Genomic DNA, 19,540 nt, shown 5'->3' with positions numbered 1-19,540 from the left:
TGAATCCAGCGTCAAGCTAGCGTTGTTGCTGTAGCTAATCCTAAGGGTTAATTACTTATTTATAAAAAGTGATCTGGTTTCATCATAAAAACCATTTATTCAAGTTAAAATAATGCAATATTATATAATATTATGCAATATCCGCTCCCTAGGTGGAGCATATGGAGTCCACAAACTGTCTCCAGGCTTTTCTGTCGGCTGCCAGCTCCCTTGCATTCTCCCAAGTCAGATCCGCATCCCGAAGTTCTGACGAGAACTGCCGACGAATTGTCAGCAGTGGTCGTCCTGGGCGGCGCGAACCTGATGCCTTGTAAAAGAGGCAAGCTTGATTAAGGCTCCCAGGCTCCCAGGAGGCACGCGGAGTACATGGCCATATTATTGTAAGGGTACTAAATTCTATTTTGTGTTACATTTACTGACATAAAGTCGGAATTTCTAAGTTAATTAATTAATAGTATGACCCTACTTTATACATATTCATCTGCGAGTAAAGCAATTATCACAAATGCTGTACATTTCACGTGCAAGGACTATTTAATAGAGGAAATTAATAAACAATATGGAACAATTATACATATTTCAAAACTTACTCCGGGATCCGAACTCGAGACTTTCGGAGTCGCCTCCGCATCTCTACCATCGACCTAAGCAGTACGTTAACTTACTCGAGAAATTAAATATTATACCCTTATCGAATGTAACCACTCCACGACCTCTATTATGTTTTCGATCAAACTAAGCCAGCTATTTGTATTTGATTGGATTTTTCAATTCTTCAATAATGAAATTGAATAAGCAACAAGTTCGAGAGCCATTTGAGGATAACCAGCTTTGTCACACAAATTGACCAACACAAATTTGGACAGTATAAACTGTCCAAATTTATTATTTATTATACGATTCAGTTTTGGAGTAGGCAATTTTTTTAAATTAATGTTTTACTTAGTAAATACCACTATTTCTTAAAATCTACTGTGACACGTGTTTCGATGTATTCCGCATCATTTTCAGATGCGTAAGTAAAACATTAATTAAAAATGGATAGATTTTACCACAAAGTGACTCCCGAATCAATTATTGATTTTTTTTCTTCTGAAATAGTATTGTTTTATATCATTTACTGTACTAATTGTTTAACAGCAGTGTTCAACGCACAAATTTCAACGACAAATTTGGAAAGAAAATGTCTAATTTCAGCCCGTTTGAGAGAGAGTCCGTCAATTCGCTTTTTATGCGTTTGTACTTGTTACAATTTCAAAGTTAACGAAGCACCTACAACATAAACGGACCGATGGAAGAAGCTAGGAATTGACTGCAGAAAACTGTGCCGCTCTACTTGGCGGGATTCTCGCAGACGTGCATATCTCCGCCTCCGGTTCGCGAGATTCTCGGAGGCGGAGTGATCTCCATCACCGTGTCACGTCGGGCACCGGGCGGTGCGGTGGGTATCCTCGCGAGGACCTTGCAACAATCGCGATACCGTCTAAATCACGTATGTTTACATGCACCGTATCGATAATACGGACACCTGATAAGGCAGATGACGTCAGCAGCCTGATAGCTTTGTTACAATATACGATTATTCATCGGACTGCTAGTTCGTGCAAACACACGTGGAGAATTGTAAAATAGACGTGGGTCGTATGTGAACGACCGAATTTTAATGATCCGTTCGTATATGCATCGATTGAGTGATCAAATCCCAATTGACAGGCGCCGTGGCGTAGTTGGGGAGACGCTCGACTACCAACTTGGCGTCGCGGGTTTGATTCCCGTCAATTGCTAAATAAATTCAAGAAATATTTATTTTCAATTGGTCTAGGTGCTTGATGTGTTTTTCACATTTACCTTACTACCCTACCTGCAGACAAGCCTCTTAAAGTAGAGGCTTCGCAGGTAATTAATTCCTTTTTAACAAAATAAAAAATAAAAATGACCAAGTTGACTAACGCTGACCCGTTCGCTAAATTCCTGATTCAAAGATTAGTCGATTAACTGATTCACCCATTTCGAGCTAAAAAAATTAACTATAGCAAATTTCCTAGTAACCTCGTCGATAAAATTTCTCAGAATAATTGAGACGGGCGTGATTTGTCCGACAAATGATCCGGTCTCAGTGAACGGGTCCGAATGACCGGATCTTACCCACTTCTATTACAAATACCGGTCACCTGGGACTAGACACTGTACTACGCCTAGCAACAGGTTGTATGGAATGACATACAATATACAATACAGGAATATTGTTAGTACAAAGACAAAATATGTATTGAACGGTTGCGATGTAAAATTTTATACGCTTATTATCATTTTCATTTTTTGTCAACAATATCGAAACTTTAGTTCACGAATGCTGCATCATCCTATATAGTGGTTCATACAGATAAATAAGTCGTTGTGATACGTATATCGCTCACTCCTTTCAACAACGACACATATCAAAAATCGTCATTTTTCAGTTGTGCATGTTTTCGGAATGAAAAAGCCTGGAGACAGTTTGTGGATTCCATATGCTCCACATAGGGAGTGGATACGGTTAAAAAATAAGAAGAAGAGTATGCCAGGAGATCGACAATTTTCCGTGGATGTTACGACAGGTTTATCAAAAACAAAGGTTATAGTACTGGTACCATAGGAGAGGAAAGGTAGAATAGCAGCGATGTCTAGGGCACTCGGGTTTGCATATCCTAACTAGTGCTAGCTTATCTGACTTGCATACTGCTTATACCTACGAGTCCCTTGAAGACAGTAACTACTTTTCTCAGTAAAATAAACCGCAAATACCAGTGGCAATTTATATTTCTTAAATAATACATGGTCATTGCGAAAACGTTGACAGTTGACTGTTGACCGTGGACCGAGTCTCTCATTCAACTTGTAATTGCATAATGTCGCAATTTTTATAGAGTTTCGGAAACTAATATCAAAAGATCGTTATGAAATATTGATGCGTCAAACTGTCGTCCGCGATGACCGAATTGTCAATCTTAAATTCAAAGTGTCGCGGGCGTCACCTCAATCCAAGTCACAACAAAAAAAATCAACTTGAAAAAAACTGCAAAAATGATAGTTTTGCGTTACGTGAAGATTGGGAAATATAACATCCAAAACATTTACCGTTGCAAGATATTATGTCTGATGCTAAACAAAGAAGGAAGTCGCTCAATTGCAAATGATAAGCATTATTGCGGATAATAAAACAGGTTACCATAATCTTCAAACATTGCCTCGGTTTGAAGATTATGGTAGCGATTCTCAAACCCTCCCGCTTCTATTGAGTATTGAGTATTCCATAATATGGACCCGCGCCCCTACATTACAAAATTCCAGCAACATGGCGCTATTTGGAATTACAGACAATTTGAAATCGCAAATCGATGATGGCACTTTATGGCTGGTGAAAATTTTACTCATTATCTCCAGGAAAATTTAAGTGACGTCTGCAACGAGGGTTTTTATCGGGATTTTGTAGCTATGGAAAAGCGACACCAAAGGAAATGGTATCTCGAATGCTAGCAAACTGTTGTTAGACATTACAAAGAGACTAAGCGCAAATCGGTAGCTAATGTGATAAAATCAACAATCGAATAAATAAAAACAACTATGACAATATTAAGTGGTCGTGCCATAGAAAAAAGTGATAGTTCCGTTTCAGGTTCCAAACCCTGGTCTTCGGATGTCCACTCGAGTGCTCTTATAACCCCGAGCTAAACTAAAAAGTCAATAACATCCTGTAGCGAATGTTACAGCTTTTTTATTAATATTTGGTATGCGAGTATGGATATTATATTTAACAAACTAACAAAGAAATATAGAAACAAAAACAAAACACAATTTTGTTTTCGCAAAATTTAGTCTTCACTTACCGAATGCTTACTTTTTCATATTATGTATGTTTTATTTCAATTTTTGTATTTTTACTTCCTTTTGCTCATTCTTTAATAGTCATTCATTCATATTTCTGGACATTTGTTTTAAATATTACAATTAATTAACAAAATTATTGAAACATTATCAAAGAATGCATTCAAAAGTTACACGACTTTTCCAAAAAAATCGAAAAAGTGTTATTAGTGTAAGAGTAGAAACGTGCTTTGCTGCGGAAGAGTTTCGTTAGTGGTTTTATTTGAGAGAAGGCTACCGGTGGAATGGTTCGCTAAACAGTTATTTATTTATATTACACACTTTCAAAATGGGTATTGAGTTTTTAATATCTACCATATGTATGATACATAAGTTACGGAGGCTCGTCCAGTACCGCTTTGTAAAACACAGCTAACAATATCTAGCGAGTACACAGGGAGGTTGTACTTGCATTATTGCAAAGAAAAAAGTGACAATTGAATGTTGGATACTACAAATCAGGAACACAAGTGCGTCCCACACAACAATCGATCTCAAGGTCTGGGCCAAGAGGCGCGCAGAGATCAAACTTTGTTTATTCACTTACGAAACAATGGCAATTGCCGAAGTATTACAAGCCCTCGGTTCGTTATGACAGCAATGAAAAAGAAACAATGATTGATATTTCACGGCTCTATCCTTGTATGAATCATACCAGATTCCATTTGGACGCATACACTAATTACGTGGTGTATAAATGTTTTTCAGATTCGGAACATTGACTTTGTGATCACAGACATTGACGAAAATCTTAACAGTCACTCCAAGTGACTCTATTTGAAGTCTTTACGTCGTAAACTACGTTCCCATTAACCCCTTGATATGTAATGCATGATGCGAATAGTGATTTGGTGGAGCGTTCTGACAAAGAGACGGGAATGTCCCGAAACAAAGAAAAGACAGCTTACGGTTATAATATACCGACATTAGTCATTTACCGAGTCATTCAAACCTGATAAAATGGATGAATACTGTTAACTATCCTAGCTCGATGGCGAGAGTGTAAGAACTTGCAGAGGCCTTCGTCAAAGAGAAACGGATATCTGGTATTGTTTGAAGTTTTCACGGCCGCTGAACTCCAACGCAGTTAGTTCGGATTTTATGAAATATTCCATATACAAGACACCTACCTAATGCCGAGATTACCTAATGTTTCGGAGCATTAAACAATGAGCCGTCCTCACACGCTACTACGCTAAGCGAGCCTCCAAGATTCACACGAGAGATGTGTAAGATCCTGTCATTTATAGATCCGTATCGATGGATCTATATCACGAACGATGGATCTTTTCGATTATTATCTCACCAAAAAAATCGTATCAACCGTTCAACGGAACAGCGTTCACGAACAAGGTAAGCTAAAAATTGAAATCCGATCACCATATCGGTGATCTGAACGGATCATTAAGATCCTATCGTTCGCGAACGACCCACGTCTATTTTACACTCAAAGTTGATTATCTCTAGAGTTGTTGACAAAAACACAAAATTGAATTTATCAGAGAATGAAAATAGATTTAGCTACCCATTTCTGATTACCGTTACGTTATCAGAAAATGAGCCATGTTTATAATATTTTCCGATCGATTATTTTTTATCGTCACCTACGCCTTATTCTCGAGAGATGAGTAAGTAAGCACTAGCACTCGAGATCCCCTAAGGCAATGTATGAAGCAATTACCAGAATAACAAAAATATGCGTTATTGAAGGAATTCGAATCATTTTCACTAGTAAGGCTTCAGGACTAAATAACCCGCCATTTTAATACCAAAAGTGAGTGAGTTTTGGTTCAGTCATATTGACGTTCGGAGATAATACTAAAATCACTAAAATCATAATACAAACATAGCTGAGCATGGGCGCGAGCTAACACAGTTGCCAAAAGTAAGGTCACTCACTCCAAAAAGTAGGTGCGCAAATATAATTATGAGTGCGAGTAGACAAATTTGGCAACATCCCTCTAAAAACATTCCGCTAAGCGATCACAGGAGGATTTTTCTATTTTTCTTTAACGACACGCTGTTCATGGTGAGCGTTGTTCGCGCAACCACTTACCGATCACACGAAGCGTCAACTATATATAAACAACATCAATGTGATCAACTTTGCCGATATTTAACAGCATTGCGCATGAGCCAGCCTTTATTTGACTAATCCAAACAAAACCTAACCTTTATTTTTTTACATTTGATATCGCTGAGGCCATTGGGATGTGGAAAATGTTGTAAAAGCGTGTGTATTTGCGACAACAAAGTAAATCATTCACTCTTAGCGCGGCACATGTAAAGGTATGCTAGTATCTAAGGTTCAGATGTTTAAAGATATTGGTACTTTCTTTACCACCGTGTAATGCGTGTAGCCACCCTTCCTAGACTCGAGGATAAATATTTCTATGGATTTTATTCGGTAAAATTAACGCGCTTATTTTACGACTCAACCACGTAGAAAACCATCCACCCATGGTCGCACGGCTCAGAGCAGGTTTACTTCTATAATATATCCAATTCCTCATGGGGTATTAGCAGTGTCCAAGTTACACAAGCTAGTGCGAGTACCGCTATGCCACAGTCACTGCCGCAATTCTCCTGTTCCCATCTACTATTCTTCGTCTGTTTCTTTTCTCATATAGCGGTAATGTGCTTGCGCAATCAGTACCCTGTCAAATATATTCCACTCCTATATCTGAGAACCTGGAGCCCAGGACTGATTCCATTGGTAGCTTCGATCAGTAAACACCGTGTCGATAAGGTGCCCTTCGCACCATCCGGGTGCAGATAGGTGTCGAAGAAAAAAGGATATCCAATCACGCCACAAATCATTTCATAAGAACCGCTTCACAATTTCGGCCCAGAGTAGACGTAGTACAATATAAACCAATTCTTGGCTAGCGTTTTTTTTTCAAACAAATTAAATGATCTACAATGCGATGCATCACAGTCAACAGTCATCGTCATTTAAATGGCTGTAATTAAAATAACCCGAGGACTGCCTGTTGAAATTGTGTCCATTTGTAAAAAACGGCATATTTGTATTATGTAAAAATCCTGTAGCAATTCTCGAATGTAAACCGATTTAAAACGATACTGACTCATATTTTTTTTTGCAATTACAGTGAAATTCGCATAGCGAGAAAAAAAAGTAAAACTTTGCTCCCTTAACGAGCGACATTTCGCATGAGTTTCAGAGAAAGGTCAAGTCCCTTTATCACGACATGAACTTGTGAGCTGGGACTTCCGAGCCAGTTAAATCAAAACATGTTTCGCTTAACGAGTAAGATTTCGGAACGAATTATGCTCGTTACGAGAGGTTCCACTGTATTTTATTTATGTGATAATAGCCGGAGCTATGCGGAGCTGAACTAAATGAACTTGCCCTATACACCACCGGCTGCGAATAAAGAGAGGAGAACATTTCTACGCTGTCAACTTAAAACACCAGATTTTTTTAACTGTCATCATAAATCATAATATGACGTAAGCTAAAAGGTCATCCTATAATTCTTAAAGAGAATAATACTTTTTTTGTATCACGGTGCTACGTGAGGTATCGTGGTGAATCGACCAACATTTAATACGGCTATAATTAATGCTTGCGAGTATTTTTAGCAAATAAAAACAAGCGGCAAAGAAAAACCTGCTGGTAACAAGCTGTAGGTACGCGAGTTAATTGTTGTTAGGCAGAGTCAGTAACCGATTTCCGCGGTTACTCTAGACTCTAGAACGTAATGTTACTCTCGACGCACGCAGTTAACACACCTGGAAGTGATTAGTCTCTTTTTAACCGGATAAAACTGAACGATAACAAGACGCGAATGTCAACCAAACTATAAATAGAACATGGAACCATTCTGATCAGAATGGTTCGATATTTGCAAAAAGTTGGCTCATCTCATACCGTATCTATCGGTGAACACTCCAGGATGGAAACCACTCTCCTTCGCCGATTACTCCGAGACTGCGATCTCCAGTGAGACAAAGAAGAAGAAAAAAGAAGAGCAAAATATATACTGTATGAACGCAAATACTCGTACACATGTTTTTACAACATCTTCCATATCCGAATGACGTACGCCTTAGATTACCAATATTTTATCGAAGGTAAAAAAAATTGAGGCTAAGTTTTGTTTGAAACGCGCAATACGCGCAATATCGGCAAAGCTGGCACAATGTCGCGGTTAACAAACGCGCTTATTTTACGACTACACGTACCCGGGATCGCAGTCCTGGACGGAAACCCATGCCTGAATGGCGTGTCGCCGCAATGGCCAGCGTGGTTCACCCACCCTGGCAGTTTACTAAGTCTGGGCACGCGTCGGCAGAAGGTTACTTGCTGGTCGGATGAAAGCTTCATTGATAGTAGTAACTGCAACCACTTGTGTGGACGTTCTCAAGAACACGCCGGCAAGGATGTGCACAAAAGCTAATCAGACCTACTTTGAATTACAATACTACGCCAATTTGCGTTGCACGATACCTCAGGGTAACGTACATGCTACACAAATCATTCAATGAGGTTGACGCTAAATATACAATACTTAGAGCGCTTGTGCACTACACGGAATTTTACTGTCCGGCAGTCCGGTTAGCATGAAATAACGGATGATTGGCTTGTGCACTTCTCCGGATCATGGTGCTCGTGAACTCGATCAAGCTAAACTGTCGTAGTCGCTTTTATTTGAAGACTCGGATATAACCGGATGGTGAAGTAGGAGAAACTAAAGAAAAATTTAATTTTGAAATTGTATATTTACAACATTTTGAGTGTGTCCAAATACTTCTTCACAAATCTGGATTATCTCCAACTAGAAATTATTTTTTTCATTATTTATTGACATCTCAACATAGATGAAGAAAAATATGGAAATCTGGGCATTTACGGGGCTAACGACCGTCATAGGCTGCTTTAAGTGGTTAATCACTTTATACACGTGTAACATTCACAAATTCTACCCATAATTGACAACCACACTTCTCAAATTCTTGGAACTTCTAGATATATTCATTGAACTTGAAAATCTATGGTAGGATCTTCTTCATGTATGTTGAGACGTCAAAAAATAATGTTAATTGTATCATATATTGGCTAACTTAGGTCTGGGTATTGCCCCGACTATTGCAACCATCGTCGAAAGATGATTCTAGCAATTGCACAAAATAATAATAAATATTGAAGAATCCTTTGATAAAAAGGTCACTTCTTTTCAAAACACTGGTCGTTTTTTGTATTCTTTTACGGTGGATTCGACAAAACAACTATTTTTCCACATTTCCACAGAAGCATTTTACGTTCAATTTATTTCGGCGACATTTCGCTTCTTCTAGAAGCGACTCTCGCCGCGGAAGGCAGAATCGTAAAACGGGGTATCACCGATCGCCGTATTGCGGTTAGCATCTGACGAGTGACCCAGGTAGGTACTCTTTTTGAATTTATAATCGTTAATTTCATCAGCTGGTGTTGCACTGTGCTCCCTATGTACACAGCACAGGCTCCTAAGCTAGCTTCTGTTCGCATGTGTTCTGGCTGGAGTGAGAGACTCCACGTTGAGCACTTTTCGTTGTCTTTTTTGTATTATTCAACTTCTTTATACAGCATCTTTGTTAGGTCTCGCGAGATATGCCACACACACGCACACACTGCTAGCCGCGTGCCTTGTATGTTTATTTTTGTAATACTTAATACATACAAAGATGTGTGAATAATATCACAGCGCGTAATGAAGGAAACAAGAATTATTAATAGACGTAAAGACCATTCGAGAACAAAATTGTTACATTTAAGTGATAAATTAAAAGGCCGTTATATATGTACTAGATTTATAAGCTCACTGGAATGGCTATCAACTAAATATAAAGGAACAAGTCCTGGATTTTGTTGACATTTCCTTCATCCTGAAGGGAGTAGCTATATCAAACTTGCTCAAGCTGGTAAAAATATGGGTATGCAACTCCGAGTGCCAAAGCCATTGCTGTGATTCTTCTTTTCTATATAGCAGAGATGACTTCACCCTGAGCTCCTACGTCAACTGTATCACATAAAATAAATTAACTTACTAACCATCACGCTGCTTCCTAGCAGAGAATAGAACGCCACACCACTCTGTCTTTGCAAACTTTCTTTGCCTCTTCCACATTCATGGATCTCCTCATAAATGCCCATCGATTGTTTCGACTCCTGACCTGGCCACTTTCGAGTATTTGACATACCTGATCATGTCAAGTTTTTCTCGGTCTTTCTCTGCTTCTTTTTCCAACTACATTCGCTTCCTAAATTTATTAATGAATAATAAATAATAAATATAATGTTTTTTTTTGACATCTCAACATAGATGAAGAATAATATGAAGTCTGGGCATTTACGGGGCTTACACACGTGAAACATTCACCAATTATACCCATGATTGACAACCACACCACTCAAATTCTTGGAACTTCTATATATATTGTCCGTCTCTACTGGTGTACCCCAGGGATCAGTCCTAGGTCCTCTTCTATACCTTCTATATACGAAAGACATAGAAAATATTATAAAGTCACACGGATTGTGGTCTCACTGCTATGCGGATGACACTCAAATTTATTTTTATTGTAGGCCGGAGGAAAAATATAAACTTGTTGACTCTATTAATAAGTGCATTGAGAGAATAGGAGAATGGATGGCTGAAAACAGATTGACGTTAAACCCGTCCAAAACGGAACATCTCTGGATAGCCACACCTAAACGACAGAATTTGATTGATAACACGACACCACTCAATCCAAAGAGTACAACTACACCGGCCGTCAAACTGCTCGGCGTGTTCTTAGATTCTGATCTCTCCTTTGAGACTCAAATTAGCAAAACAACAAGTACATGTTTTTATCAGCTAAGGCAAATTAAAAGCATTCGCAAGAATCTGCCAGTTGATGCTGCCCGTCAATTAATAAATGCGTTTGTAATATCGAGAGTAGATTATTGTAACGGTATATACACGGGTCTACCAAACAATAAAATGACTCGACTGCAATCAGTGTTAAACGCAGCAGCGAGACTAATTTTTGGAATTTCTAAATTCAGTCACATCACCCCACTACTTCACAAACTCCACTGGTTACGCTTTCCCGAAAGGGTTGAGTATAAACTCTGCCTACTCATGTATAAACCAATACACAATATGGCTCCAGAGTATCTTAAGGAGCTGTGTATTCCAGATGAATTGGTTGATAGACGTCTCACGCTTCGATCGGCTACAACATCTGCAATGGGCAAAGTTATCTTACCAGCTCGCAACCAACGCACTAAATTTGGCGAGCGTGCCTTTGCTGTTGCAGGACCGACGGCGTGGAATGCTCTTCCACCAATGGTTAGAAATAGTGAGAGTGAGATGATCTTTAGAAAAAGACTAAAAACACATTTGTTTGCTAAATCATTTCCACCATAATATTTTCCCCAATTCATTCACAGTGAAGCGCCCTTGAGGTATTTTTTTACGAAAATGGCCCTATATAAGTTGTCCAATTTTATTATTATTATTATTATTATATTGTTCAAATTCAAAACATGGTGCTTGAATTCACTAGAATTTCACCAGGGACATCTATGGTGAGATGAAAGAAGCTTTTTATTGAGCAGAAACTCTTTCAGACTTTCACATTCTTCCTCGTCTATCTTGAAATATCTCCTGATTGGAGATAATCCAGATTTGTGAAGTATTTGGACACACATGTAGTAAAAATAATGTCTGCAAACTGTCTTGGGACAGTATGGAGATCCTCACCAAAACGTTTCATTTCTATTACAAATGATTAAATGAAGTAATCAGGAATTCTGGCTTGTAAAATTGTTACGTTTTGGTGCGATTTAATGATTTCATATTGGTTTAACACAGGATTGGTCACGTTTTGTCGCAACTTTAATTAAGAATACAGTAAACAGAACAAACAGATTTGCATTTAAAGGATTTTTGTGCAATATTGGAAATGTAACTTTTTGGCGAGGACCTCCACAAATGCAGATGCCTCCTCTGCGCTCACGTCTTTAGCGAATGGAGCAAAATTTAAATACTGCAAATATTTCAATATCTGACATAGAACTGGCGCTGTTTACCCGAGTGCAGTGGAAGTGAATAATGATATTTGTCCAATGACGGTGACAAAGCCGATCAGTGATGGAGTTGTCAACGCTTTCTGCGCGTTGTAACGTGGGCCCGCGTGATATATTCAATTATTACATACATATTTGCACAGCCACTCGATGGGCCATTGTTTGGCTAATTATAATGAAATTAGCGGAGGTAATTTACCGCGCCAGTGCCACCTGCCGTCATTTGCGAATTCAATCATTTCGGATTTTAAACAATGTCGTCCGAAAACGTCGCGTCATAGGCGAACCAATGAATCCCAAAAGTACCTACGCAGATATACATATAAAAATCTGTACATTGAGGCTGAGATCTCAAACGTTCGAATTCAGAACGCGAACGGCCGCGCTAGGGATCGGACATGTTTTCGCGCGCAATGTTTATTTTAGAATATCTATATAAGAATTTGATTTTTTAGAAAATATATTGAAAAAAATATCTAATTTTCCTCGATATTTTTTTTCTTGGCTTTTAAAAACTCTCTTCCTTTTTTTCTCTTTTTTGTATAAATATAAAATCGTTACGATTTCACTTTAGTCTACATTTGACTTGATGATGGAATGATTATTCCGAAGCCGGTAGTAACGAAGTAGTGATTTTCAAAGTGGTATTATACAAAGTGAACGAAGAATGATAAGGAGAGTGTTATATTATCATACCACAAAGTTGACAATGCTTTTAACACGCAAAAAACTGTTTTCCTTTCAAAACTAATTTCGAAGAAAAACCAAATTTTTCAATACTAAAACGGTATATTAAGCAAAAAATTTAAATACGTCAAATGTTATCTGGGTTTAAAGAAAATTAAGTTGCGATTTAACATATATTGGGCCTTAAGCATATGTAAAAATGCATCACTTTTTTATACAGCAACAGTGGAAAGCATACATGATGACCGTAAGATATAGGAAGGAGTGAGGATCTGGTTCGTTCCAAGGTCAAACTTTAAACAGGATTTGTGAATACTGTGTCATGTGTGATATTTATATAGCGTGACATGATTTTTACCTTAAGCCAAATAATATATTGAAAAACAAAGTAATTTTACGATAATATTGTCACGAGGCATGCTGAAAAATGGCAAATTTCCGTCTCCCGAGTATCGTGTGCAATGTCCTCTGCACTAAACACTGTAATTAATTCTTTGACAACAACTTTTTACGTGCCTACCATCTGATTACTCTACACACGCAAAAAAGGCGGAAATTTGTAATTTTTTGGCAACATTATCTAGAATACTAATAGGGTTTTCAGTAACACATACAAATATATATTAATATTGCTTATTTATACAAGACATGTTGGAATTAGGGATCAAAGGTTCACAAAAGATAAATCACTCGAATAATAAAATAATACATTGTCCGATTTAAGACAAATTTATGAAGCGAATACCACAGTAGGTAATAGAAGCGGAGGAATCAAGATCAAGTATTTCAAATACTTGAGAGTGGTCAAGTCAGGAGTCGAAATAATCGGCGGGAATGCACGAGGAGATGCATGAATGTGGAAGAAGCGAAGATCGTTTGCAATGACAAATTGGTGTGATGTTCTAGAAGAATTTGATTTTCATTTCGACATTAAAAAAAAAAACTATTATACCTTGGATTCGGCTTAGACCATATTTTAATAAATAATACATTCTCATTCTTAAATGCAACTATAAGTAACCTTTGCTTCTATTACCAACCACATTCCCCTCATAAATTTGTTTTACTGTTCTTGCTACTCATTCGATTAAAGTAATTTACGAAACTAGACAAATTCCTGCACGTTTTTTAGAAAATAAGACAAATCCTCGTACGTTATTCACAATACTAGACCAATTCCTGCACAGTATTTACAAAACTAGACAAATTCCTGCACGTTTTTTAGAAAATGAGACAAATTCTCGTACGTTATTCACAATACTAGACCAATTCCTGCACAGTATTTACAAAACTAGACAAATTCCTGCACGTTTTTTTAGAAAATAAGACAAATTCTCGTACGTTATTCACAATACTCGACCAATTCCTGCACAGTATTTACAAAACTAGACAAATTCCTGCACGTTTTTTAGAAAATTAGACAAATCCTCGTACGTTATTTTGTGAATATTGTATACTAGACCAATTCCTGCACAGTATTTACAAAACTAGACAAATTCTTGTAAGTTTACAAAGCTAGATAAATTGTCAATTATTTACTAAAATAGTTTTGAAAAAAAGCGCGATTCATCTGCCTCAATTAAATCAAAACGTAACTGACATACCGTAGAACGTAGAACACCAAAGGATTATCAATAGTTCCACAAATAGTTATTACAAAGTAGGACGAAAAGCAGGCTTCAGTACCACTGAATGAGTGAACTGTCAAAATTTAAATTTTTCTTATTAAATCTGAATTGACAATTATATAAATCGATACACGTCAAATAAGATACGTTTTGTAGATGTTTTTTTTAGATACATAATAATATTCCGGGAAAATAAAACGGTGAAAAGAATTGGTATGAGTTCTAGAAATATCAAGTTTTTTATTTCATAATCATAAATTGGAAATACAATAATATTTATTCGAGTCCATTCGCCTGGTAACAATTTATTGGTCAAATTGACCAGCGAATCGATATAATGTAATAGAAAGAAAATTCCACGACCTTTCTGTGACAAAGGTACCTCGAGATGATCTCGTATTGTTCAATGGAAAATTAACAATAACACTGGAATTCGCTTCTTATAAAAATTAACATAAAAGAAAAACGTTATAAACTCTCATTGGTAGATTTGCTTCAGTTGTACAATCGCATTAAAAACAGTCATGAACAGTGAAAGTATTGTAGACAATCGGAGCCGTTCGTGCAATGAAGATGAAAACTACACTTTGCGCAATAGTTACAACTATGTCGCGGTTGTTTAGCTCAACCTAAATATGAATCAATAAATAAAACACAAATCTTAATTTAACCAAAACGATGAGAAATGTTAGCACGCGTAATACACGTTTGCTAGTTTTTTTGACAGTGAAATCAAACAGCATAAGGTCTACAAAATGTTCGGTGGACTTACCGAGAAAAACAAATCGACGAATATATTATGTGGCATGGACAGCATCTCATTCTGATCCCACTTTAAATCGTTTACGTGTATGAATAACGATTTAACACACCGGATACACTGTGTATATAAACTAGAAGGCATTTTCGGCGGACTGACGGGAGTACACGAATTATTGTCAGCCATTTTGGCGGAGTACTGACTGGAGCAGACTGCCAGAAAGCCAGAGACAGAGAGCGCACAGCATATCACAATCTTAAATATTTCAAATTCTCACGTTCGACACGATGAAAAAAGATAGCGCACTATGATGCATGTTTTATCTCTTTTTAACTACAATGTTAAGAATCAAAATTCACTACTCGTGGTCTCTCTTTCTTTCTCGGTAAGTTTGCATTGGAGAAACAAAATAGGGATATCTTAAACCTAACTCCCAGAAATATTGTACTAAGCTTAGGTGCCTGATCAAGCTGACTGGGAGCAGACGGCCTGAAGCTAGTAACGTTTATACAACTTCACTGCAATGAGAAAGGGTCGTGATTGGCTGGTAATAAAAAAAACAGCTGATTGAATTTGACGTACATGAAGGAAATCAAAAGAACTGTTCGGATTCGATTGCTGGACCTGTTTTTTTGTTTAATATATTTTATATTATTTCTAAGCTTCATCAATTATTCTTTGGAGGTAATTAATTTATTTAACAAAATAAACAAAGCTATGAAAATTTCAACTCTAAATTTGAAAATTAAATATATATAAATACAAGAATAAAATCAAAAACCGAAAATAAAATAAATGAGGAACTTTCTTTTATCAGCTTGAAATGATATTTTTTAACCTGAATGGCTACCTCTGTTTCCCTACAGGGTTATTCTCGTCGGCCCGGAAGGCTTCTTCTTTTTCGTAGCTATATAGAGAAATTTACGCAGTTTAAATAGTCCGGGATTCAAAATAAACATATATACATATCACATGCGACTTTACATGCCTGGATATTTATTTGATTTAGATTTTTTATGGGGAAATACAATAAAATATACACACAATTTGTACAATATTTAATTTATTAGACACAAATAATTCCTTAAAAGCTAGATTCGTTACAAAATAGCTAAATAAACTTTGGTCATTATAAAGTTGTTGAAAATATATCAATAATTTATTGAAAGATCTATCTTTAAAATCTCATTCCCACTTCCTTGGGGCATTCCTAACCTAAACAATAATAATTCACAAAATATGTTACAAAATTATGTCTTGTGCAATAATACTCAAAGTGTAACATAAAAAAGTACAAAATAAGATTAGAAAATGCAAAGGAAAGTTGTGAAACTACGTACTACTTTACAAACTAGGAATTTAAGCATGTATCCGTTATATATTAGAATTTAAGCATGCATCCCCATGAGTGTTCCTGGGATAAATAAATATTATGTATATAAATCTAGTTTTGGGTTTTTTGAACACTCTCATAATTTCTTTATATGTGTTGACTAAATTTATACATAAGGATTTACAGAAGGAAAAAAACTTAATAGATTTTTTAGAGAATTACAAATATTCAACTTTCAAACACAGGAATGTAGAAAAATCACTTTTTATCTAATATTTGCGTTATTATTGTATGTATTGAGATTTTAAAACATAAAATAATTTGTTTGTTTCACTTTAAAAAATATATGATTTCATTTGGTACGGTAAATATGGTTAAATTGTTTTTAAGACCTTTTACATATGTAAAAACAAGGATGTACATATTTATCTCATAGGTAAACCATACTCCATTCATTTTATGATCGACAGTTTTTTTTTATAAATATAAATAGTAAATATCCCATTTTATTAGTTTATTACAAGGCACAAGTCACAAAAAATCACATCAAATTAGCGGCAAGAAACATAAGTGCAATATCGTTGTTTTTAATTTCAATGCATTTTTCTTTAAATTGAAGAACATTTAAAAATTCAGCATTAATATAATTGACAAGATTGGCTGCTTTGTTTATCACAATTATTTGATAAAATACTACTTTAAATTATAAATTTACTGAGTAAATAAGCTGTTTTGATAAATATGTTTTAATGACAAATTATAATGATATTTTAAAGTATTTGTTAATAAAATTTCTGAAACATATGTTGCATTTTAGACTTTTTGGCATCTTACTGGCAGACATTAGGTTATAAATATATTTAGTTATGGTCATAAACCACTTCATGCTTCAGAACAAGCATCACTCCCAAAAAGACACGCTTTGTGACATCACACTTTAAAACGGTACAAAAAAATATGCTATAATTTGCAGTATAAGATTTGCTTATTGCGGAGGTACTGTACTAGTGAATAAATGAATTTAAGATATACTACATAGTCAAATATTTTTATATGAATTAATAAATATTGGCTTGTTTAGAAATAAATAGATAAAATATATATGAAGTTGCAAATAATAAAATATAATCATATTGTAAGATTGCCAGATACGTAAACGATAAACATTTTTCGAGTATGATAATTATATTATTACAGCCGAACTGTTATTCATGAGGTAATTATAACCGAGGTTCACTGCTTACAAGCTACATTTTATTTACTTCTTTAGAAAGTACTTTAAATATTGATTAATCCACCAGTTGAGAGGATGGAGATTTAACTGCAGAGTTTAAAGATTATATCATTACTAGCCTAGAATATACCTTAAATATTTAGGTATTTTAAGTATTGCAATACACGTGGATATAAAAATAACAATTGGCCACTCAGCTGCTAAAAAGACCTACATAGATACATAAATAAAAAATACACTTGTATTGATGAAGCTGGAATTTGTTCAACATAAAAATATAATGTTAAACAAAATCTCTTGAGATTACGTTGAAAAATGCTATTTAATTACTTAATAATAATTTAGGGCACAATTAAAAATGCCCACAAGTCAGGTATTTTTATTGTTTTGTGAAAATTCTTAATTTCATAAAATTTTCACCATTGTTCAAAAACTTGTTTCCATACGTAACCCTTAGATCAGCAATTCCCAAGGTTGGCGATATCACCGCCCTGTGGCCACTGGATAGGTCTCCAAGAGCTCAGTAGAGGGGAGGGCTGGGAGGTGCACAATGTTTTTATTCCTCCCCCCTCTCTTTGAGCGGACATTCCGGCAATGTAAAATGTAGTACATTTTTTTTCACAAGTCTCTATCTTCATATATATGTCCTCAGTTATATATTAAATAAGGATTGATATATTTTAAATAAACAAAACAATATGGTCATCAAATCCAGATGTATTTTTGGCACTAAATATTAATAATTTAATCTGGCAGTAAGTAAACATTACAATACACTGACTGTAGAAAAATTAAAACGCTTAGAAAATATATATGTAAACAACGTATTATTTAATTAAATAGATCTTTAAAGTGTGAGATTCAAAAATAGACTTTCATGTTCTATAAAAATATTTATCAGATTTTTTTTTATACATTTAGCAGAAAGTACGTAAAAATGAGTCATATGAATGAACTAAGAATACATGTAGTTATGAGGCATATTTTCAAAGATGATAAAAGATAAATATTGAAAGAAAATCAAACGCTTGTAGCTAACCAACATTTCTAGCATCAGGGCTCAGAATTATACTCGCACAACTTTAAATTAATATTTTCTGAATAAACTTCTGATTTAATGTAGGAAAAAAATATTTTCTAATATTTAACGAATAGGATATGTTTTTATTTTTAAATATACCTTATTTCATCCAAAGGTTGGAAAGTATACCAAAAACAAACACTCTTATGTAAAACATGGAATGATGCCAATGCAGAATGGAATGAGAGAGCAGTATTTAGTTACGTAAAGGAAAAATAAAATAACTTATATATACATACACAAAGCAATAAAATTAAAGATTCATTCACCCCATTCATATTTATTTGATATTTTTGTTTCATTACAATATGATATACGTATTTTCAATATATTTAATATACATATAACACCACATTGAACAAAGCACTAAATCTGAAAGCCTCTATTTCAAGCAGATTGAAGCACCTCTAAGGGTCATTAGAGAAGTCTTTAGATACACACATTACAACAGTTCTTTTTTTTCAGTGTCTAAAAACTTTTAAGACTTTGGTAGAATAAAATAACAAAAAAGTATTACATACTAATAAGTAAATTTTATTTTCATTACTGATTTTGACTTCTACGAATAAGACTTAGATCAGTCCTTGACATTCTTTTAAAACAAAATGTTGCATTTACGGCATATGTATGAGATTAAGCTACTAGATAAAATATGATTTTTGGGCACAAATAATGATGAAAAAAAACTAATCAAAGCTAACAACTTCACGCATGCTTCTCCTCATACATTCCAGCCGAATATTCTAACTCCTAACCCGTTCACATTCAAGTATTTAATGTACTTGATCAAGATAAGACTTCCTCAGCTTCCACTTCCAACTAAATTTGGGTCGT

The 19,540-nt window shown here is 35.5% G+C and overlaps 1 protein-coding gene across 2 annotated transcripts in view; it reads right to left on the bottom strand.

The window, feature by feature from the left end:
- Positions 1-15,258, bottom strand: part of Pat1 (Protein interacting with APP tail-1) — a 47,100-nt gene extending 31,842 nt beyond the window's left edge. For both annotated transcript variants that reach the window (XM_088269168.1, XM_088269167.1), the window contains exon 1: positions 15,071-15,258. In XM_088269168.1, coding sequence (XP_088125294.1) covers positions 15,071-15,244 — 174 coding nt within the window. In that variant the 5' untranslated portion in view covers positions 15,245-15,258. The remainder of the gene's footprint in view (positions 1-15,070) is intronic.
- Between the last annotated feature and the right edge of the window lie 4,282 nt (positions 15,259-19,540).

The sequence above is a fragment of the Brachycentrus maculatus genome, unplaced genomic scaffold (assembly GCF_059751285.1).
Source record: "Brachycentrus maculatus isolate JH-2025_06_01 unplaced genomic scaffold, ASM5975128v1 h1tg000340l, whole genome shotgun sequence".
Taxonomy (NCBI): domain Eukaryota; kingdom Metazoa; phylum Arthropoda; class Insecta; order Trichoptera; family Brachycentridae; genus Brachycentrus; species Brachycentrus maculatus.
The sequence above is the reverse complement of the archived record's forward strand: the minus strand, read 5'-3'. Positions and strand labels throughout refer to the sequence as shown.